A 24885-nucleotide genomic window follows, 5' to 3' on the forward strand; every position below is an offset into this window, starting at 1 on the left:
ATCAGTGTAGCTTCTTTTGACATTAACAGTGGTAGTTTTTTATTTGCTTACAGTAGAAGAGCAACCACCGAGAGAGATGCTCACTTAACTAAAAAGCTAGGGCCAAATAAATGTACCCACAAAAATCAAAGACTCAGAGTCAGAAGACTAAAAGGAAATGTGAGAATTAGATATATTTAATCTAGAAAAAAATGGATAAGTAAAAAATATACACACAAATGACATTTCTAAAATCTAGATATTTGTTTTATCCTTTTTTTGCAATAAGGTGTTAAAGTAGAAATTTTTAGAGCAGTAGGAATATTAAATTGCTTTAACATATAATATTTCCCCTTTACTAGTATATCTAAAAATCAGAGACATTTTAAGTACATTTTATTTTTGAAAAAGGTATTTTAGAAATAGTTTGGTTAACGTAGATGTGAACTCTTTACTCCCACTTTATTTTTTATTTTATCAATCTTCTTGACTAAAATTTTTTAAACGACATTTATTTTAGATTTTTTAAAATGTCATTTTCTTATATTTACATCTCCTATAAATAGAAATATCAATTTTATAGTCTTGAAGTATGCACATACATCTCAGTAAAAGGCAATCTTTTTCTTTCATAATTAATATCCCAACAAGAAGGTATTTCAATATGGATACTAAAAAATAGACTCATTTAATTTCAGTAATTATTAGTTAAGCAAACTACCTTTGTTGTAAAGAAGTAAATTATAGTAACCAATGTGTGTATAACATTTCCAAGGCTATACATGTATATAAATTTCATACAGATATATGTAAAATCTCTCCAAGTAGTAGATACATGTTAAGATTTTTATAATTTATAATTTATGCTGACAAATGAATGGTTTGCCTAATTTTGTTAAAATGTTGATTCATTGCATTGATTTTTTAAATGGAAAGATGATTACTCTTTGGTTTTCCACAAAAATGATAAGTCCTGAATCTTTTACTATATAAATTATTCTCCTATGGCAACAAGTCTCAAAACAACCACCAACTCCCCCCCCACCCCCATACCACCCAAATCCCCTCAATTGAACAAACAAACCAACCCAAAACAATGAAACTACATTAACTCAATTGATCTCCATATTAAAATTATTAGTGTTCTCTAAGCTCAAGATAATGCCAAGTCACAAACTAATTAAAATTTTTTAAATTTAAAAAAAAGAAAATATTTTCTAAAAATAAAATATATTAGTTATCTATGTAAAGATATTCCCTTCTTTTCATTACGTAAATGATAATAGGTGATTAGTCTATATCACTATTCTGACACCACAGTTTATAATTCAATATTCTGAAGGTTAGAAGGCAAGGCAGTCAATATCCCTAAGTAAGATTTATTTGTGTTTTTTCCTAAGTAAGATATATTTGAATATAAGAACTCATTTTGTTTCCATTTCCTACATTAATAATCAACATACAAATTACAAGTTTATCAAAACCTGCAGAGATTTTAAAAGAAAAATAATCCATAATCAAACTAAACAAACGATAAGCTATATATGACTTTAAATATTTTGAAATATTTGAGTGTAGATGAATCAGAAAGATGACTTTTATGTTCTAACTTGCTCGCAATATTGTACAGTAGTTTATACTAGTTAATAAGAAAATCCATTTCAAAGATAAAACCAGGTTCCAAGAATGAATATGGATAAAGCCATTATGAAATTGCCAATGCTTTATTTTCTCTCCTCAAACTCATTTCCCCTCCTCCTTCCCCTCTCTCACCAGCTGACCTCGACTAGCCCACTACATTCCTTTAAACTCTCCTGAAGGAATGTCCCTCATTTCCCTAAATTGCACAATTTTCAGTGAAGTGAAGGCAACAGGAATTAGTAGCTGTCATCTTAGAAAGAGACATGTTACTGTATTCTCTGTATTAGTCTGGAGAGCTGCAACATAGACAAGACAAAGAGAAATAACCATAAAAAGACTATTGACAACTACATGGTGTAAAAAAATTATTGACAACTACCCTGTTATCTCCTTATAAAACCTTTCATTTTCATTAAGATTTTAAAATGACTATAATTTGTTGCAAAAACGAAAATGTCAGAAAAAATTTATACACTAGAAATGTCTCCAATAGTTTTGCTATGATTAAGGAAGGTAAAAGGATGAAGCAAACTGTAAGGCAATGATGCATAAAACTGTTACTATATATTCTTTTCAAGGCAGAGTCAAATCTATATATGGAACACAAGATATATAATAAAGAATGCTATTAGTTGGCTTTATAATTTTACAGAATTAATATTAGAATATTTTAAAATCCCAGCAAAAGTCCCACATTTGCATACCAAGATATTATATATGTGTTTGCATGAGGTACATACATATATGTTTATAAATTTTAAATAACAATACTAAGTTATCTTAAAACATTATAGAGAATATTCCCCACCCCCCACTTCTAACAGTAAGAAAATCATCAACCTGCATGAACTGGAATCAGATTCATTTTCTTCTTCACTAGTGCCATCATCCACTTCTGGTCTATCCAGCCAGTGTGCACCGCCACAATCTTCTGCTGTAAACTCAAATGCAGGGACTTCAGAGGTGGATGCCATTGGCCAAGAAGGTGAACTCTGAAAATCCAGTTGGCTGGACCTCCGGTAACCAATTGAAGCCAGAGGCAATTGTAGGCTACATGGATCTAAAAACTTTCTCCCACCGTTTGCTCCAGTCTGTCCTCGATTCCAAAATTCTCCCTGCTGGCTGTCAACTGTAGAATTAGGAGATGATGCTTGATGGCCAAACCACCTCCATCTGATTTTCAAAATCTGCTTGACATCAAACTCTTTACGAGAACCAGACATCCTCAGAGAAACCAAGTGATCGTCTAGGCAACGGGCAAAAAGCACTGCACACAAATCTGTGCATCCAACCAAGACAAGAGAAGTATATGCCCTGCTGTACACAATAAACAGATTGAAAAGAAAATAAATCACATGCACATATATAGCTACATTTACTTTTACACCACTATGTCAGATTATAAGGAACAAAGGATGATGAATAAAGATGAAACACGGTGGAACATTCCGTTCAATCAGAGCAAACTCATCCACCTATCCTGAAGCAGCTAGCCCACTTTCCTCTGCTCTCCCTTCCCATACTGACCATTAGCTCTCACAAACACTGACAGCATTCATGAAAGCCCTTTCAAATGCAGAACACTACCCCCTTTCCTTAAACCACAAATGACAGAGACAGAAAGCACTACCCCTCACAGTATCAGTCTCTGCTGCTTAGTATATTAACTCTTTTATTGCTGAAACAAGAAATTTATTCCAGAGCATTTTCCTTTGTACTTAAAAATCACTGTAAAACTAACGTGTCTCTATTATTACACTAAGTTCCTACACGAGATATCACAAAATAGTTTTTTTTAATAAGCATTTTTTAATTAGAAGAGTTATAGTGGTTTTTCAAGCTGTGCTCTTTGGATGGGGGATGAGGAAGGAGGAACGAACAAAAGGTGAGGTTCCAGTTTGTTGCTTTCCACCTCTCTCGTCTCCCTTTAGGAAAGGAGTGCATTTAATTAATAGTGAGGTCCTGGGTAAGATTTCATTTGAGCAAAGAATAAGGAGAAAAAGTTTGAAACTCCAAAGGATCAAAATATGGCAGTACTTATTCTTCAACTAAATAACATGAAGCCAATATTGCGCTAAACATAGGATTGGACTATGATAATATCCACATTTCTATGACACTACTTAGAAAAAGGCAAGTGTGGCTCAAGAAAGCTACCAAGGACTGGGATAGGACTATTTTGGGGGTGTACTGGCATCCTAATAGTACCTTCTATTGTTAGCAAAACAAAACAATGTTCTAAACATGGTTACAATTAAAGCAAACTGATAAAGCAAATAAAAAATCAATCAAATGCAATCAAATTATAAAATATTGAGTGGTTACTGTGAGCAAAACACTCTACTAGGCATTGAGGGGGAATAGATATATGCATCTTGGTTCCTATATTCAAAAATAATTATAACCAGTTATAGAAACAAAAATATTTGATAATTTAAATATAAAAACATTTTTCAGGGTGCTCAATAATTAATACTATATCAAGTATTTCACTCAAAGGGCAATGCCTTTTATTAACTGACCAAGGGGGGAAAAAGCGCTTTGGAGCTTAAAATATATTTCAAAGCATATATCTATATATCATAACCTCACACAACTCTTTAAGAGAATCAGAGTGAGAGGCATGAAAAGCCATATACAATTTTGTGCTAAGTATTGTAGGACAAACCATAAATACTATAAAAAAGAAAAAAGAGATATCAGGCTGGTATAGGATGGTATGGGCCAGTTATATTAAAGAGAAGGTATCCAAGAGTAGGAAAAAGTTGAATAGGCAAAATGATGATAGATTTTTTATAAGACATTAAAAAAAAAAAGCATGAAGTGAGCACATTGACAAAGAAAGGGGGAAATATTACTTTACTCAGTCAGCCACACATACCTAAATAATTTTAAGGAGTAGTACAGTCGGATAAATATGACGAGATAAAGTGCCTTGAGCACAAAGCAAAGGTATAAAGACTAGCAGGCAATACTAAGTGGACTACCGAATAGAGCAGTGTTTTAGGAAATTAATTAGGCAGTAATATGCAAGATGCATTAGAGTGAAATGACACTTCCCTTTCCTCACACCTCTATCAGACTTCTAACTCCACTCTACCTATCCAACTTAGACATACCACTTCATTTGTCAAGGTAGAGTCTAATTATGTTGCTCCCTCGTTTATATGCTGTTTGTGTCTCAATTTCTGTGGTGTTTTAAAAATATATTCTTATTAATTTCAGAAAGGAAGGGAGATGGAGAGAGATACAAACATCAATGATGAGAATCACCGATAGGCTGCCTCCTGGCTGCCCCCACATCCCCCAACTGGGGATCGAGCCAGCCACCCAAGCATGTGCCCTGACGGAATCAAATTGTGACCTCTTGGTTCATAGGTGGACACTCAACCACTGAGCCACAATGGTTGAGCCCAATTTCTGTGGAATCCTATTCATCCTTTAAGGCTCAGCACAGATATTACAATTCTTAGAAATATTTCAATTACTCCAACATTGTGGTTTTCAACAAGAATAGCACCAACACCAACACCCCCTGCATCCCAAAAGGAGTGCTGGAAGTTGGGGCTGGAATTTTAGTTGTTGGAATGACTGAAGAGTGCTATAGGCATTGAGTGGGCAGGGGCCAGAGATGGCAAATATCTTGCAAAGCATGGTATAGACCCATACAATAAAGGATTGCCATTGCAGTAGTTCATAATGTCTTGCCATCATTGTCTTTATTCAAATAACTATTTACCAAGCATTTATATGTATAAAGCACCACAAGAAATAGAAAAATGAATAACAGATTTTTTTGTTGTTAATCCTCATCCAAAGATATATATATATATATATTATTTTTATTTTTAAAATATATTTTATTGTTTTTTTACAGAGAGGAAGAGAGAGTTAGAAACATCGATGAGAGAGAATCATTGATCAGCTGCCTCCTGCATACCCCCTTCTGGGGATGTGCCCACAACCAAGGTACATGCCCTTGACCGGAATCGAACCCGGGACCTTTCAGTCCGCAGGCTGATGCTCTATCCACTGAGCCAAACCAGTTTCGGCTATATATATATTTTAGAGAGTAGAAGGAAGAGAGGGAGAAGAGTGAGAGACAAAGAGAGGGGGAGAGAGAGGGAGAAAGAGATGAAAGACAAAGCAACTAGTTGCCTCCTGCAGGTGTCCCTGAAATCCTCCAGTTCACGGGCCGATGCTCAAACCACAGAGCACACTGCCCAGGGCAGATTTCTTTTTTCTTTTTTGTTAATCTTCACGGGAGTATATTTTTTCCATTGATTTTTTTTAGAGAGAGTGGAAGGTGGGGAAGAGAGAGACAGAGAGACAGAGACAGACAGAGAGAGAGAGAGAGAGAGAGAGAGAGAGAGAGAGAGAGAGAGAGAGAGATTGGTGTCTCCCACACATGCCCCAACCCGGGCCAGGGATAGAGCCTGCAACTGAAGTATATGCCCTTGACTGGAATTGAACCCATGACCCTTTAGTGCAAGGGCTGATGCTCTGTCCATTGAGCCACACCAGCCAGGGCAAATCTTTTTTTTTTTTTTTTTTTTAAGAGGTTTTAAACTTATACTCTAGCAGAGAAAAGGATAATTAAATGAACATTACAAATGAAGACTATATTTTGATAAATACAATTTTATATAAATATAGCTTTTAATTGGATTTAATCTATCAATGTGAGAGTATTTATCAGAGATTCTACTTACAATGTGCTAGTTCCAATAGCTAGAAGTGATTTTAATTGTTTGGTTGTTTGGTTGACCGTTGAAGCCTGAACTCTAGAGTGAACTTCATTAAAGGCCACTGAGATGCCAGACACTTCGCAATACAGAGGAGAAATCCAAACACTTAGAGATGTGAATGTTAAAATATTAAACCATGCCCCCACTTCCTGGAGGGCCTAAAGAGCCTTTATACCACGGTATTAAGATATACATTAAATATGACCTCTTTAATGTAGTAGCTATTCTGAATAGTGAGAGATTAGCCACTGAAATAGGCTCTTTGCTTTTAAATGGATCTCGGGTTGTCAAAGACCAAGTAGCAACATTTAACTACCGCCATGATATGGGTTCAGTCACAAACACACACATTTAAATATATACATATATATGTGTTCATATATATTTGAGTGTGTATATATATATATATATATATATATATTTTTTTTTTAAACCCAAACTTTTGTATCAGTGGACTTATATTGTATGCTTTTTAAAATAAGACCTTTATTTTGCCAATCCTTTTCCATTCATTCTCCCTAGCAATCAATGTTGACAGACTGGTGTAAAGCCTTCATATCTTTCTTCATGTTAATAAAAACATATACAAACTTATATATACATATGTAGGATTTTGTTACTGTTTTATAAAAGAGACATCGTATTATATATATGTCTCTTTGGCATTTTGCTTTTCTCAATTATATACATACTAGAGGCCTGGTGTATGCGATTTGTGCACTGGGGGGGGGGGTCCCCCCTCAGTCCCGCCCACTGCCTCTAACAGTCTGGGAGCCCTCGGGGATGTCTCACTGACAGCTTAGGCTCGCTCCCCATCAGTCAGACATCCTTACCGCTGCTGCTGTGCTCGCCAGTCTTGAGCTGGCTTCTGGCTGAGCAGCCTTCCCCTTGTGGGAGCGCACTGACCACCAGGGGCAGCTCCTGCATTGAGCATCTGCCCCTGCTGGTCAGTGCGAGTCATAGTGACCAGTTGTTCCCCCGTTAGGTCAATTTGCATATTACCCTTTTATTATATAGGATATATATACATATATATGAACTAATAATCTTTTTAGCAGTTGCATAATAGTTCCTAAATGCAAAATACATTTTTCCTTGTCACATTCTAGATGCTCTTTCTATAATACAAATATTAACTCTGCCTTATTTTGTAAATAATTTAAATTCATCTGTAACAAACTAGGGATGCTAAGATAGCTACAGAGGTTAAAAAGTATATTTCTAGTCCTGTTGGAACTCTGAGCATTATAAAAGCCCCCTTGCCAGATGAAACCTATAGTTGGTTCATCAAATGAAAAAGTCATTGCAGGTATCCCCCAAATTTTAAAAGTTCACCTCATGCCACTTTCCCTTTTATGAAAGATCTACGTTAGAACCTAAGTTAGCTAACTGAAAGAGATGTGAAGAGGATTTTCACTTTAACAAAGAAAGGTAAGAAATAGCCTTCAGCATTTGTTTGGCTGCAAGCTGTTATAAGGCAGCGGCACCTCCAGCAGTGAGCGTGGCACTACACGCTCTTTCCCAGTTACAACACTTAGCATCCAGCATCAAGCCACCAGGGCTGCGAGCAGGGTCTGTGAGCACCTGTACCTTATCTCGGTTTGTTTTGTGCATTCCGGCTTTCCCTATATGTTAGTGTTATTTTAGGTGTTTATGTGTTATTTGATGTGATTTGGTGAGTTAGTTTTTGGATATAAATGAATGGTAATTGCTTCTTTGCCTTATGCCAGCGATTTTCATCCTTTTTCAGCTCATGGTACACATAAACTAATTGCTAAAATTCTGCAGCACACCAAAAAATATGTTTTTGCTGATATGAAAAAAAAAGGTATAATTTTGATTCATTTACACTGGATGGTTATTGTTATCATTTTTTGTGTTTTTTGTTGTAGTTGTTATTAATCCTCACCCAAGGATATTTTTTTCATTGATTTAGAGAATGGGAGGGAGGAAGAAGAGAGAGGAAGAGTGGAAGAGAGAGACTAATGTGAGAGAGATACATTGATTCATTGCTTCCTGCACATGCACCGGCTGGGCTGGGGATCGAACTTGTAACCCAGGAATTGAACTCATGACCCTTCTGTGTGCAGGCTGACACTCTAGCCACTGAGCAACACTGGCCAGGACTGCTGTTATCATTTTTTTATTTGATAATCTAAAGGAAAAGAGGTCAGGGCCCCTGACAAAATAGTCAGGTATTGCACTTTTTAAAAATTCTCGTGGCTACTGGCTGCCATTTCAGCTTAGAAAGGTTTCATAGGATATGCTCTACTTTTGGACAGCAGGGAAAGCCTGTAATTGTAAAAACTATTTTTACATATTATTAAAGATTTTATTTTATTTAAACACATAAGTACATGTTTATTCACTAATTTTTTCATATAGGGTTCATGCTTTGTTTGATACGGGCCTCCTAATGAGTTTGGGTGCTCTTTATTATATAAGCCATGCCCACAATGGCCATCATCTATTTTCACTTACAGTTTCTGTAAATGGAGAAAGAATTTAAAAGTACTTCTGAAAGAATATGAATACAGACTCCATTAGACCAGGAGTCTGTCCACCATGAGATAAAAACCTTGGGCCAGATGTAAATGAATGCACTGCTTACTTCAGGAGAAGTAAGGTTTTAACCAGGCATGGAAAAAAAAAAGTCAACTGAACTAAACAGTGTGCTTAGTGATGTAGGTAATTTACATTCTGGTGTGAGCTCCTTATTCCCCCGAGAACCACTAACACTCTAAACACCGCTTAGCTAGCTGGTCCACTTTGACAGGCGCTGCTTTGGACTTGGATAATTCCCCACCCCCATCTCTTACAGTTATCCAATTTGATAGTAAATTTGTTAATAACTCCATTATATTAATTAAACATTCAGCTTAATTTTCAAAGAAAAAATTCTCCTTTCTATCTGCTCATTAATTTATATACTTATAAATTATAACAAGCATAATGGTTAAAAACAGGTTTCTGAATAAACACAACTAACTTCTGGCAAGTACCTGCAGGCCTACTACTGAGCAGCCTACTTAGCCATGAGCGTTCAGCTGGCCCTTGGGATAAGCCAGTACATTTAACAGAGGAAAGAAGCATTAGGTTAGAGCTATGAGTCTTCAGAAGTAGCTGGTGAGGAGATCTTCTGCTATCATTTCCCCACATTATCACTTATTAATGGGAGCCTAAGTGATACAGCAGAAAGAGCCCGATAGCTAAATCACCTACTAGCTCACTGCGTAACTGGGCAAATCACGCTTTCTTGATCTTTAGTTTACTGTTCAGTAAAATGGGATTAAGTAAGTAGCATGCACAAATAATACCTATGTAAAGACTTGGATTAGCAACAGCAGCTAGTATTTCCTAAGTGCCTAAATGAGCAAGATAATATGTGAAATACTTTATATCGAGGCATTTAGTTGTCACAAAACTCGGGCTAATGGGGTGATTCCCCTTCCTTTAGAGATGAGGGCACTGAAGCGAAGTGAGATTACATATCTAGTGAACAGCAGGGTTCATTATGACCCAGATCTGAATCTAAGGACCATATACTTCCAAGTACACACGCTGCTTCTTGCTTTCAAAGTCTTCTCATTTGCAACTCACAACCGCCTTGTAAGGAGGCAGGGTAGTGAGGAAGCACATTCAGAGGCTCGATGACTAGTACAAGGTTAGACATCTAGGACAGGGCAGTAGAGCAGACTTAAGTTCTTTACCAAGATCTGGCCAAAGTTAAAGCAAATAGGGCACTAAAAAGAAGGAAAAAAATACGGAGTAATTGCCGGGACCGGTTTGGCTCAGTGGATAGAGCATCGGCCTGCGGACTGAAAGGTCCCGGGTTCGATTCCGGGCAAGGGCATGTACCTTGGTTGTGGGCACATCCCCAGTAGGGGGTGTGCAAGAGGCAGCTGATCGATGATTCTCTCTCATCGATGTTTCTAACTCTCTATCTCTCTCTTCCTCTCTGTGAAAAATCAATAAAATATATTAAAAAAAAAAAATACGGAGTAATTAAAGGACGCATCACTCCTAATATAACAAATACTGTTAAGTTCATCATAAATTAAATGTCAAAATGGCATTTATTCACCAAGTAAAAGTGCCTTAGAGATTTTCACCCCCTTGGCTCCCTCCCAGTTTCTATCACAATTTATTTGGGCCAAGTGCTGAGCCACATTAACATTAAAAGAACCTTTTCAAAAATAAAAAAATAAAAAATAAAATAACCTTTTCATCCCTCAAATGTCTATCGGTTCTAATATCCAGTTATAGAGCAAGCAACACTGAAAAAATCAGCTAAGTTAATATCCTATGGCTTTTTAGCCCCAAATTCATCTATAAAAGTTATCACAGCTGATACTATGAAGGCCATAACATGATTATAACAAAATATTTACGTTTTAAAATAGCCCTTGACTTGGTGAAAGGTAAAAGAGACTTCCTTGCCTCCATGCCTTAGATTTTGTGAATTTAAGTACACATTTGCTGTAGCACAAGATGAGAACTGTTACACCGTAACGACAGTGAACCACAGCTAAATTTCCTGTTTGGCATGTGCGGAGACACCCAACTGTCTTATCTGTAATAAAAAGTAATAGTGTGGATAAACGTAATTTTGTCTTTTACTGACCTGAACCAAATCCAGCAAGTGTTTGTCTTCTGTGCAGCTTTACGGCGACGAGGGGAGACAAGTAATCAATCAGTACTCTCTAGACACAAATATAATCAAGCAAAATTGCCTGGGTTCTCTGCACCCATAATAACCCAATCACAGATCAACTTAATTCTGCTGCAGGACCAATCATTTTTTATAAATTGTATATTTATATTAGAACAGTGTAAGTCGGGTAAGCAAAGAGTATAAAGGGTAATGTAAGCAATAGAAGAAAAATGTGAAGCACTCTGCTTCTTAGCGGCTTGTAATTAGAAATAGTTAATCACTACAAATGTTAATTAAACCAGTTAACCATTAAAGAAACTCCCTGGCTTGCCCTAAAACTAGACCTAAAAACAAACCAAATATACTGTATTTTTCCGTGTAGAAGATGCCCTCATGTATAAGATGCCCCCCACTTTTCCAAGCCCCAAATTAAGAAATCAACATTTTGCTGGTATTCCTCTTAAGGCCTTCTTCTTTTTGGCATTCTAAAGAGTTGTTCTTCCTGTTTTCTCCACTGTCTGATCATACACTCAGTGGAAGGAGGTCCAAATTGTCTCTCTGCAGCTCTATTTCCATGCTCTTTTGCAAAGCTAATTACATTCCATTTGAATTTTGCAGAGTAAGACAACCACTTAACAGTATTTATCTTTTTATTTTTTGACATTTTTATGAGCTCAGAACGCTCAGGTCCCTGCACCTCTCCACCTCCACCTCCAATTATGGCTCATAAAAATGGGCTGTAACAATAAGGCTTAGTAACAATAAGGCTCGTGATTGGAGAAAGCCTGTTTGACAAGGTATAGGCAGCTATGCACCCACAGCTCCCTCGGCTGACTTCTGTGTATAAGATGCCCCTTGATTTTCAGTCTAACAATTTTAGGGGGGAAAAATAGTGTCTTATACACAGAAAAATATGGTATCCACTGAAAGACTGTTTTATCCTTTAACTCCAGCAAAAAGCAAAATGAGGGATGCTCGTGAGTCAAATGAGATCAGTGGAGGCCAGAATTTCTTAGTGTTAATCCATGGTTCTTAGAAAGCAGTTCAGAGCAGTCCTCCCAAACTCTCAATCTCCAGTGGTGGGAGGAGCAACGCATTTTGAAGGATGAACTGATCCAGGCCCCTGCAGGCTGAATCTGTCCAGCAATTCTAAACTCCTATAGAGCCCAGAATTGAGTAGTCCTTTCTGCTTGTAGAAGTATCTCCCCGCAAAAGCAAATATTAAGTAGAAATGAGCATCCAGCCTCAGGTTTAAATCCCCTCTCATCCACTTTCAAGCTCTACAGTCAAAACAACCTTCCAAAGTACAATTCTTGACCACATCACTCTTAAAACTTGTATTTTTTGTTCTCAATCACCTACAAGACAAAGAAATGTCAAGATCTTTAATATGAAATTCAGTGTTTCCTAACAATCTAGAAATATTTGTCTACCTTTCCAGCCTTACCTTCCTCTCAACCCCTCTTCCTATGTCACACCTTTCCCGCCATAGTTAACACTTTACATCAAAGGAAACAAAATGTGTATTATTGAATAATTCCCAAATGAAAAGGACTATGGAAGGTATTGTGGAAAATACAAATATGAGTAGAGTTAAAATCTTTTCTTTTTCTGCATTTAATCTTCAATTACCCTGTTTCCCCGAAAATAAGACAGTGTCTTATATTAATTTTTTCTCCCAAAGTTGCACTAGGTCTTATTTTCAGGGGATGTCTTATCTTTCCATGGGCTAGGTCTTATTTTTGGAGGATGTCTTATTTTCGGGGAAACACGGTAGTTAACTCAGGTCTGATGGAAGTAGGTATGCCACCCTTGCGACTAGGCAACATTGCTTATAGTAAAAATGATTAGTAAAATTTGCAACTTGACTCAGGGAACTATAAATAAAACCATAAATACCTGCTAGGAAGCCACAGCTTTGACTTCCCTGAGTGTGATGGCTCTTGTAACCGGCCTATGGCTTTCAGGGACCCTGGAAGCTGAGTCCATAGAGCTGTGGAAGAGATGCTGTCTTCCGTGGGACATGAGGTTTCTAAAGCCAGTGTGGCTCCCGCACCTACCCGATGTGAGCTTTGTCTCCTTGGGCTTGAGCTTTCACTTGACAGGATGTCTCCTAGGGAGCCACAGGAACTGCTTATAGGGACTGAAGTAAGGAGCACAAACCCTGATGAGGGACAGGGATACTGGCCTGGTTCGTGTCTGATGTCCTTCTGAGCAAACAAGCCTATGGTAGCTTTATGAGTCTGAATGTTTAGCTGAACCTAAGAAGACTTGTTCATCTGCACAGCAGCAAGAATATAAGAATGTCTTAGAATGGCAGTCCAGATAACCTGAAGTTTGAAACCAAACCTTCCTTGTTTGCTCTTTTAGGCTAACATATATCCTTAACAAATCCATCTAACCCCATACACAGCTTTTACTCACCTTTCTCTGTTGTCATTGTTTTTGTGTCTCTCCCCCCCCCCATTCCCTTTTCTAGGTAAATAAACTAATTCCCTGCAGTCCATCTCCTCAGCCATCTGCTGAGGTGAAGCTATGGATATTTTTCAACGAGGAAGAAAGGAGATATAGCATAGGTAAGGAATGCAAGGAAACGCTGCTAGATAAGCTAAGTACACACAGCTTCCAGAAAGAGAATGGGAATTTATTGAGAGAAAAATAACTTAAGTTGGTGGGGAGACATGGCAATAGAATGCTAAAGTGTAAAATGTCCAGATAGAGTGTCTAGATCAGTGGTTACCAAACTTTCAAATCTCACGGACTACCAGTGGTCCAAGGATCATCAGTTGGCGACTGCTGGTCTAGACCGCTTTGGAGGGTAGAAAATAGCAGAGCAAGGCAGTTTATTAAGTGCTTCTTTCTTCCTGCATTATTGGCCACGGGGAGCCCTGTATCAGCATCTAACGCAGATGACTTGTAAGAATTAGACAATTTAGGACTCTATATACTTAGGGAGAGGGAGAAGGGATGGATGAAAGAATTAGAATGGAGGTGGCACCTGCCAGGGTTCAGGGAGGATATTGTTGCTACAAGTCAGCTCCAGTTCCACCTCTTATCTTGATTATCTTAATTAGCCTGTCCCTCTAGAATATGCAAGCTGATGTTAACTGTGTAATAGAACTTTCAACGGGCACCATAGGTTTCTTCAATCCCAAACTAGTACAACTGCCTCTTGCTCTATTACATACAGAGTTGCCAATTATCCTAACTTGTGATACATTATTTCCAAACTCTGATAGTGATTAATTTAAGAACTAATCAAGATGTGGCACTTAGAAAAAATACAATTCTTCTGTAATTGCTAGAGGCTGTAGTTTCCTTTAATTGGGTGAACTCTTGGGTTAAAACACCCATTTAACAGCAAAAGCCAGTCAACACATTAAAAGAGGAATGAAGTGTATGCACAGAGAGAAGCACTGGCAAGAAATCACACAGCCCTGGAGAGGAAACAGACCCAGCTCCTAACTTTCTATTGATTTTATTGATGATAATTGCCTCTGAAATTCATATGCACTTCCTGCCCTTGGACTCTGTGACATAAAGCTATATCCCTCTTCTAACAAAACACTTTTTAAAATTTTTTTTTGCTTAAGTAATATTCTGTAACTTGTCACCAAATAATTCCTAAGACCAAAAAGGGACAAAGTGCCACAAGGTATATATACATAATCCATTTTTATCATATTGAAAGATTCTGTTAATGTTATTTTTAAAAAAAGGAAGAGAGAGGACTTAATTATAGCTATTGTCCATTGGGGTTATAAACATTCATCTTTTTAACCTCATAGAATCTAACACAGTGCCTTCTACACATTACATTGAACCAATTGTCTATTGAATGAACATATAACTCAAAAAGAACACAATCTACTTGGCTAAAATAGTACATCTAATTGTGAAGCTTTCAAAAGATTTCATTTCCAATTAATAAAAGATGTTCTTTATAATATTCATTAGCATAATCCTATTATTAAATACACATGTGTACACAAAGAAATGCTGCTTTCTGTTTTCTAAACAGAATCTTGAAAAACATAATTTGGATATTATTTTATTTTATTTTTTAAATATATTTTATTGATTTTTTACAGGGAGGAAGAGAGAGGGATAGAGAGCTAGAAACGTCGATGAGAGAGAAACATCGACCAGCTGCCTCCTGCACACCCCTCACTGGGGATGTGCCCGCAACCAATGTACATGCCCTTGACCGGAATCGAACCTGGGACCTTTCAGTCTGCAGACCGACGCTCTATCCACTGAGCCAAACCGGATTCGGCAATTTGGATGTTATTTATTCAGATTTTATTTTAACTCACGGGGCTACGAAGCCTGCTTAGTGTAGCAGTAGTCATTAAGAGTGTCCTCAGACTATTCCAGTTCTCCTTCGGGGCACTTGATAGAGTTGCGTTTGCCCACCTCCTTGAAGTCGAGTGTAGTATTCTGATTTATTTGACCAATGAAATGGCTGTGGAGATTACATGTGTCATTTCCAGGTAGAAGCCTTTAAGAGCCACTATGCAATTCATCACATCTTTCCCCCTGCCTTAACAACTGTGGAAGCAGTGTTGAGATGGACCCTCTGACAACTGGAACTCTGACAACAGAGCTGTCCTGCTGACCCTAACTGGACATGTATTGTGACTGAGAAAGAAACCTTAGTTGTTTTAAACCACTAATATGCGAGAGTCCTTTGTTATCAGAGCATACTTTACCTTGATCTGATATACTCAACAAATCCCTCTCATAAATGGACTGAAGACATTGAGTAGCTCTGACCCTCATTTATCTTCAGAAAGGTAGCATTTTGTACAGCAGCACATCATTTACAGAATACTTTCTTATAGGAGTGTCCCTTATTACCCAAACTCTCAAAATCCAAACAGGAACTAAATGGATTGATATAAATATTTGTACTAATTCCTCATTCTCTCAATTCTCACTACATGCTAGCTGAAACTCAGAAAAAAAATTTAGACAGCAAAGGATTGCTAATACATTCCTTATTATCACCCTTAAAGCTGTTATTCTTTTTAAAATTTTATTTGTTTTTATTTGTAAAATAAGTTTACTAGGGCAACAGCCTATATAATAAAGAATATGCAAATCAACCCTCATGCCATCACAAGATGGTGGTGCCCACAGCAGAGGCGGGGTTCCCATAAACCAACAATCAGCAGGGACCTGAGGCTGCATGGCACCAGGCCTGCGCAGGGCACTTGAGGCTGAGCCACCCCACCAAGCAGGGCTTGACTGGGGACCTCGCCCCCCCCCCCCCCCCCCCTCCGCACCGGGGCTTGATGAGGGACCTCAAGGAATGCTTCCTGCCCTGGCCTGGGCCAGGGGACCTCAGGCAGTGGCCCCCATCCAGTGCGGCTTGATGGGGGGCCTCAGGCCACGCCCCCTTCCTGGTGGGGCTTGACAGGGGACCTCGAGGCTTGCCCCCTGCCCCGGTGCTGGGCTGGGGAATCTCAGGCCATGCCCTTTGCCCCAAGCTGGGGGATCTGAAGCTGCACTCCCTCTGCCCCAATGCCCAGCCTGGGGACCTCAGGCTGTGCCTCTTGCCCAGTGGGGCTTGACAAGGGACCTGAGGCTGCGGTCCTCTGGCCTGGTATGGGGTGGGGGGCATGGCCTGAAGTCCCCTGTCAAGCCCCATGTGGTAGGGGGCATGGTGTGAGGTTCCCCTGGCCTGGGACAAGGGAGTGGGGAGCAGCCTAAGATCCCCCAGCGCAGCACCAGGACAGGAAGTGCACTTTGAAGTCCCCTGCCAAGCCCCACAGGGGCAGGGAGGTCCCTGCTGATTGCTTGTTATTCGTCAACGTCAATTCTTTCATTTTGTTTTTGTATCACATTTACTGATTTGCAGATATTGTATTAACCTTACATCCCAGAAATAAATCTCACTTGATCATGGTGCATGATCTTTTTAATGTATTGCAGCTGGTTTGGTAATACTTTATTAAGGATTTTAGCACCTATGTTCATCAGGGATTAGCCTGTAATTTTCTTTCTTTGTAGGGACTTTACCAGGTTTTGAAATTAGGATAGTGCTGACCTCACAAAAAGAGTTTGATAGTCTTCCCTTCTCTTGAATTTTGTGGAATAGTTTGAGAATAGGTGTTAGTTCTTCTGTGAATGTTTGGTAAAATTATGCTGGAAAGCCATCTGGTCCAGGACTTTTGTTTGTTGGAAGTTTTTCGATTTCTGTTTCAATTTCATTAGTTGTAATTGGTCTATTCAGATTTTCTTGATTCTTCCTGATTCAGTTTTGATAGATTATGTTTCTAGGAATTTATCCATTTCGTCCAGATTGTCCAATTTGTTGGCACACAGTTGTTTGTAATATTTCCTTATAATTCCTTGTTATTTCTGTGGAATCAGATGCTACTTTCCCTTTTTCATTTCTGATTTTATTTATTTGGGTCTCCTCCTTTTTTCTTAAAAAGCCTGGTTAAAGGTTTGTCAATCTGTTTATCTCTTCAAAGAACAAGCTCTTGGTTTCACATTGATCTTTTATATTGTTTTTTGTTTTGTTTTGTTTAGATTCTATTTCATTTATTTCTGCTCTGATCTTTATTCTCTCCCTTCCTCTACCCAATTTGGGCTTTGCTTGTTGTTCTTTTTCTATTTCCTTTAAGGGTAAAGTTAGGTTGTTATTTGAGATGTTTCTTTTTAATTTTTTAAAATATATTTTATTGATTTTTTATGAGAGGAAGAGAGAGGAATAGAGAGTTCCTTGAGCAATCTTAGTCCCATGTTTTTAAACTCTATATATCTGATAAATTGCTTGCCTCCATTTCATTTAGCTTTTTCTGGAGATTTCTCCTATATATGTTCCTTCTTTTGGGGCATGTTTGTCTTCCCATTTGGCTGCCTCTTTGTGTTTGATTCTATGTATTAGGTAGATCTGCTATGACTACCTTGGTAGGGTGGTGTTACGTAGGAGGTGTCCTGTGAGACCCAATGGCACAGTCTCCTTCATCAGCTCCCTTGCTTATGTTGTAATGAAATCATGTTTTTAAAGACATGTATTTTTTTCCCCATTGATTTTTTAGAGGGTGGAAGGGAGGGAGAGGAAAAGGGAGGGAGGGAGGGACAGAGAGAGGGAGGGGAGGAGGAAGGAGGAAGGAGGAAGGAGGGAGGGGGAGGGGGAGGGGGAGGGGGAGGCGGAGGGAGAGGGAGAGGGAGAGGGAGAGGGAGAGGGAGAGGTAATAAAATATAACCCCCTTTAAAAGAGTAAATTTGAACATAAGCCAAGAAAGAGTAAATAACTACTAAAACTGATCTAATCCAGCTACCTCAAACTTAGTTGAACTAGAATCTTACTTTAAGTAATAAACTATTGATTTCTTATTTCTTAGGACACAGTTTGAGAAATACTGTCCTAGCTAATTTTCTTTTCTTTTTAAAAAAATATTTTTTTGTTGATTTCAGAGAGGAAGGGAGATGGAAAGAGAGATAGAAACATCAATGGTGAGAGAGAATCATTGATGAGCTACCTCCTGCACACCTCCCCCTGGGGATGGAACCAGAACCCTGGCATATGTCCTGATTGGGAATTGAACCATGACCTCCTGGTTCACAGGTCAACGCTCAACCACCAAGCCATAGCAGCTGGGCCTAGGTAATTTTAAATAAAAAATTTAAGCTTTCAGAGAACTTACCTTTAGCATTTTATTAATGCCCTTTATTAAAGAACACTGTTGTCCAAAATTCATTATTTTCTATGGGATATTTTTAAAATGTCGCCAACTGCATCAATTTTATAGTATGCACTTTCCCTGTCACTTTGTATTTTTTTTCCTGTTCTGCCTCAATTTTCTCATTTAGGTTTTCTTCATCCTATGGTACTATACGGTGCTATATGCTTCAAATAATTTCTGGAACTATCTATGGTATATATATTAAGACCTATCTTCTTACAATTTCACAATGATTTCTACCTACCTGCCCCATTACCCAAAAATAGTATAGTCACCTTTGTGTAAAGGTATTCACATAGTTATGGCAAGTCAATAGAATATACACATTCACGATATAGTTAAACCCACAAATGCTTAAAACCAGAAATAAGTCATTCTTTTTGTTCCCAGTGGTGTCATAACCAAAAAGACTTGTTGATCTGTTTTCCAAGAGAAAGGAGAATGACCATTCATCAGGCACTAGTAAACTGCAAGGCATTTTTTAAAGTGCATGTGCATACGCACCAGGATGCAGAAGACAGTAGTAAAACCAGCTGGCTGGGGGTCATGGGTGGGCGGGGAGAGAGAATCTGCACATAATTATCCCCTTTGAATGTTGTGAGTGCATCGACCATTAAAAAACATTTTTCAAAGTCAAACGGAACAATAAAAAAGATGGCAGTAGCGCTTTCCTCTGGGACACAGCAAACTTTCTCCCTTAGCTTCTGATCCCGAAGTAGGCACGGAAATGCTTCCAAGGAATAAAGTTTCCACCAGACACGCCAGTGTTCAGAGAAATAACATCCCTTCCTGGTTCCCCACACTGTGGGGTGAGGCAATGACTTAAAACCAAAACTTAGAGTCCGATAGTCTGCGGGGAACAAGGGGGCGGGGGTCTGAAACGGTCCCCGGTTCATTAGCAGAGCAGCCCGGGGGGGAGGAGCAACGACCCCGGACAGGCGCCGCCGCCACAACTTCGCACAATTCAGGGCGGCCGGGACGCCCCGGGCCCGGGGTTCGAGCCCGGCCGCGGTTCGGGGAGGCCCCCGCCTGGCGGCCTGCCTCGCGGGGCGGACGGAGGGCCCCGCGGGACTCGCGCCGCCGAGGACGGGGTGGGGGATGGGGGGCGGGGAAGATCGCGTGGGGACCGGCTGCGAGGAGGAAGTCGCACTTACCTCGTCGGGCTCCCGAGGCGGCCGGGGGTCACGGCGGGGCGGGGCGGCGGGGCGGGAGGAGGAGGAGGAGGGCCGGCGGGGGGCGGGGGCGGGGGCCGTCGGGCGGGGGACAGGGATGCTCGGCCCCTCAGGCGCCCCCAGCCCCTTCCTGGCAGCCTCACCCCCGGCGCCCGCCGCCGGGCTGGGGCGGGCCACTCCCTCTCCGTCAATCTGCACCGAGTCTTGGGGGGCAACCAACTCTTCGGGGCAATTCCGAGGGGGCGGGAGGGCGAGCGAGTGGGAGTCGGGACCGATGAGCCGTCAGTCAGTCCCGGCGCCGAGCGCGCGGCTCCCGCCCCGCCCCCTCCCGCCCGGCCCCGCCCCCCCGCACGCAGGCCCCGCCCCTCCCCTCCCGCCAGGCCCCGCCCACACAGGCCCCGCCCCCTCATCGCCGGCGCTGGGCCCCGGGATACCGCCGCCGCCTCGGGGTTGGCGGTTTCTAGTCCCCCCGGCAGACGGCCGGGGCCGGGGGGAGGAAAGGAAGGGAAAAGGGGAGAAGCGGGGGGGGGGACGACGGGGGGAGCTGCGGGCTGAGGTTTGGAAGCTCCCCTGGGAAGGGGACGTCAGTCTGGGCGGGGCTCTGCTCTGGGGCGGGGCGGGGGGGGGCCTCCGGGGGTGGCAGACCCGACAAAGATTCCGGTTGTTCCCGCCCCTTGAAACCGGGAGCGGGGCGTTCCCGGGCGTGGAAGTTTGGGGAGAGGTCCCTCTGCAGGGCTGGAAGGCGATCAGACAACAACGGGCCTGTGGTTTGCGTCCTTGGAGAACAGGGCTGTATTGTCCCGGAGTTTTGGGCAAACTCACCAAGAGAGTCTCCTCTTTCCCAGCCTCTGCAACCCTTTTCTTGCAACCATCTGGCCCTGAGGGTGCCCCGGATATGTTTGTGTGCCACAGGGGTGATGATTTCTGCACGCTGCCCCATAATCTTTGTTTTCCAGGGGCCGGTTCATAGGAATTCCACAAAAGTAGCTTCCTTATGAAATCTTTTTAGCCACCATATGTCAAACTCCTATACACAGTATACCAGATGCTGAGAACAGCAATAACTAATGTACCCAGCGCCTATATGCCAAGCACAAGTCTAAAGCACTTTGTGTTTGTTCACTCAGAATCAGACTTAAGCAAAACAGCTAAGGTACTTTCCCCTCTGGAGCTCAGGGTGGATAAAGGAGGACTGGGGTTTCCTTGGCTTGTCTCAGACTGATGGGTAAACATCCACCTAGCTGTATGCTGTCCCCAAGGGTTGAATGTGGTCATTCCCCACCGCCAGCCCAAATGACATTTGCCCGGGACATTGCCAGTATGTCTTCGTAATGAAAATCCGATGCAAGCAAGTGGTGTGTGATCCAGAAGCCTGATGGATCAAGTCACTATCAGAATAAAAGCCAAATTGTGGCAGCAATTTAGGGGAGGCTGGGAGATTTATTTTAGGGATCTATTTTGTACACTCCCTCTTGGGGAAGTGGTTAGAAAAAAACAACAATGTAAAACAATGAAGCATTGAATCAGACTGCTAGATCAAAGGAAAGCGGAAGGGCGGATTTAAAACTGTCAGAATCAGGAAGGTGAAACGTCAGATAATCTACCACTGAGGACTCTACAGAAGCACAGGGTACATTTGTTGTTGTTGTTGACTCTCACCGGAGGATATTTTCACATCTTAAGTTTTTAGAGAGAGTGGAAGGGAGGGAAAGAGACATAGAAACATCTATATAAGGGAGATACATTGATTGGTTGCCTTCTGCATGTGCCCTGACCAGAGATCAAACTTGTAATCAAGGTACATGCCCTTGACAGGAATTGAATCTGGGACTCTTCAGTTTGTGGACCGACATTCTATCCACTGAGCCAAACCAGTTAGGGCAATTTTTTAAAAATTAGAGCCACATGGAAGCGACAGCAACCCTCTCCTTTGCAATCAATTGCACAAATAGATAAACATTACTTCAGTAGTATTGTCTTTGAGTACAAAAGACAGTTCTCTAAGTCCATAGCCTAAATTTTTGGAATTTGTTACTACTTTTCAGCCCTCATTTGACTTCCTGTTGTTAACATTTGTGTGTGTACATTAACAGCACAAGACGTTCTTCTCATGGCCACCTCTTTGCCCCATTTATTGTTCTCTTTTGGAATTTTAATTGTTTTCTTTTGGTTTTATAGTGAGAAAGACTAGGAAAGCATTATGATCAAATCAGATTACAACTGCAGTAAAAATGAATTCTAATTTAAGAAATAGGATTTCCCATACACCCATTCCTTCTTCACATTACACGTGTTTTTGTACGGTCCTAAAATCTATTATCTTTGATTGACTCATGGATATTTTAAGTTTATTTGCTCCATCACCCCAATAAAAGCAAATCAAATAAACCATCCCCTGTAATCTGGTCCCGTGCCGCTGGCCTCAGCTCACCCACCGGACTCCTTCCTCTCTGCCAAGCACACTAAGCACTTGCCAGTCAAGCTTTTGCTTGTCCCTCGGTCTGGAAGGCTCTTAGCTATTCACCTGGCTGTTTCCCTTTTCCTTCATGTCACCTTTCCTGCCTGTCCTCTGTAAACCTGCAACACCCCTCTCCCCATTTCTCAGCACTTACCACCATCTGACATATATCTGTTTATCGCTGTCCCACTGGAATGTAAGCTCCATGAGAAAAGAAATGTGTCCGTTTAGTTCGCTGTTACATCTCCAGTGTCTATTACTTACCGGTGTCTGCTATTGGTAGATACTCAACAAGTATTTTTTGAATGAATGAATGACTTCACCTAGGAAAGATAGCTCGTATTTCTTTTTGTATTGGCTAAAGGGCTTTTATACAGTTATCTTATAACGAAGTCACATGATTTAGACATATGAATGAGACTTAAGATACAGCCCGTTTTAAAATTAGAATTTGAAATGGTTGTTTTTAATCTTTCATTCTGGCAACACATTGAAGCAGCATTCAAGGCTAAGAATTTATGCTGAGATTTTACAAGTTGGCCCATAAATGAATCCATAGAATCAGAGAGGAATAATGGATCAATAAATGCTGCCCAAGCCTTAATGTTTTTTGTGTTTTTTTCCCCCTGAGAAGAAACAGTCCAGCAGTAATCAGAAGTGGAATAAATGAACCTAAAATTGAATTACTGGTAACTTTACAGGTGGTGCTAATTGCTAATACTATGTCCTCTGTGAGTTCTCAGATGATTTGAGTTGATAATAATCACAATGGTGAGCTTAACAATTTTTCATCTGGTTGAAGTGTAGTACTGGTACTGACTGCAAACAGAACTTGATCCTTATGTGTAGGTGCCCTAAATAAAGAAATGGTTTGGCTAGGTGGGGAGGATTAAAGGCTCAACTATAGCCGAAACCGGTTTGGCTCAATGGATAGAGCGTTAGCTTGGGGACTGAAGGGTCCCAGGTTTGATTCCGGTCAAGGGCATGTACCTTGGTTGCGGGCATATCCCCAGTAGGGGGTGTGCAAGAGGCAGCTGATCAATGACTCTCTCTCATTGATGTTTCTAACTCTCTATCTCTCTCCCTTCCTCTCTGTGAAAAATCAATAAAATATATTAAAAAAAAAAAAAAGCTCAACTATAATTATGTACAGTATCTATGGTCAAAATCTGGATCCCAGGATTTAGGATTACTTTTAACAGTACTGCTGCTATCCATGTATTTTTAAAAATATATATATATTAAAAATTTTTTAATTTATTTCATAGAGGAAGAGGAGGGAGAAACAGAAACATCAATGATGAGAGAGAATCATCGACCGGATGCCTCCTGCGTGCCCCCTACTGGGGATCGAGCCCAAAACCTGGGCATGTGCCCTTGCCTGGAATCGAACCTGGAACCCTTCAGTCTGCAGGCCAACATTCTACCCATTGAGTCAAAAAAGCTAGGGCCGCTAGCCATAGTTTAACACAAAACAGCCTTCTGTTAAAATACAGAGCTTTAAAAGGTGTGAGCAGATCACACCCCTGGAAGGAAAATTTCCAGATGGGTGAAACAGGTGGCCGAGTAAATCCAACCCAACATTTGTCCCCTTGAAGTTCACCTCAGATTCTCACTCTGATTTCTTTTGGTTCCCAGGGAAACTTGTTTCCCCTTTTAACGTGGTTAAAAAAAAAAAAAAAAAAGTTTCCTTGGCTTCCTTTGCCACAGCCAAGCCAATCTAGACATTTTCAAAATGTCTAGAGGAGTGACCTGAAAATGTTACTAAAATCTAAAGGAGATTAAAAATGAAATTAGTATGGAAAATGGAAGGGACAGCCATCACTCCATTCCTTTGTCCAGCTGTTCTCCCACAGTTCTCATTCCTCCAGGAAAAGCACCGCAGTCCCCACAGGGCAGGTGTAAATTGCAGGCGATCTGCCCAGATTCCTTCCCTCCTGGCTCCCCCTCTTGCTCCACATGGTGAGTCACTTTTCTGTCTTCCACGTGGGAGCCGTCAAGCTTGTCCCAACCACAACCAAGGCTGAAAGCCGCATTTGTACTTCTGTCCACTTCTGAGTTCATAGTCCCAGCCCAATCACAGGGACCGACCCATGCCCCTTGTCCAGGGGGGACCCTCCTTACACAGGGAGGGAAGGCAGCTCCAAGGCACGGTCAGGTCACTCCTCTTAGTCCCCAGAGCATCTCCGTGAGAACAACCTTACGTTCTGAAAAGACAATTATGTCTAAAATAAATTCTGTCCACAATAACAGGCCACCGAGATCCCAGGAATGGGAACCTTTTCTAAGGCCTTACGGGAAGCCCCTGGCAGGGCACAAGGCCTGGCAGTGCTTGGGAGCAGGCGCAGCAGAGCCAGGCGCTGCCAGCCTGAGGGGACCTTGCTGGAGGACACCCCAGTTTTAAGAAGGGAGCACGGGGAGAGTGCGGCTCTGTGGAGAGCGATGGCCCCCGCAGCAGGCACACAGTGCCTTCGAAGCACAGAGCCATGGTCGCGAGAGGCAAACTTGGCACCTGTCTGAGTCAGCAGGTGCT

At 40.9% G+C, this 24885-nt stretch overlaps 1 protein-coding gene across 2 annotated transcripts in view; it reads right to left on the minus strand.

Moving 5' to 3' along the window:
- KLHL5 (kelch like family member 5) overlaps positions 1-20000 on the minus strand; it is a 61451-nt gene extending 41451 nt beyond the window's left edge. The window contains exons 1-2 of one of the 2 annotated variants that reach the window (XM_084900865.1): positions 19877-19948; positions 2461-2937 (exon numbers count right to left, since the gene is read on the minus strand). In XM_084900865.1, coding sequence (XP_084756991.1) covers positions 2461-2843 — 383 coding nt within the window. In that variant the 5' untranslated portion in view covers positions 2844-2937; positions 19877-19948. Of the gene's footprint in view, positions 1-2460; positions 2938-19876 lie in introns of both variants that reach the window. The other variant, XM_084900866.1, reaches the window with a different exon arrangement.
- Positions 20001-24885: the final 4885 nt, after the last annotated feature.

This window comes from Pipistrellus hanaki (assembly GCF_964339955.1).
Source record: "Pipistrellus hanaki genome assembly, chromosome: 1".
NCBI lineage: Eukaryota > Metazoa > Chordata > Mammalia > Chiroptera > Vespertilionidae > Pipistrellus > Pipistrellus hanaki.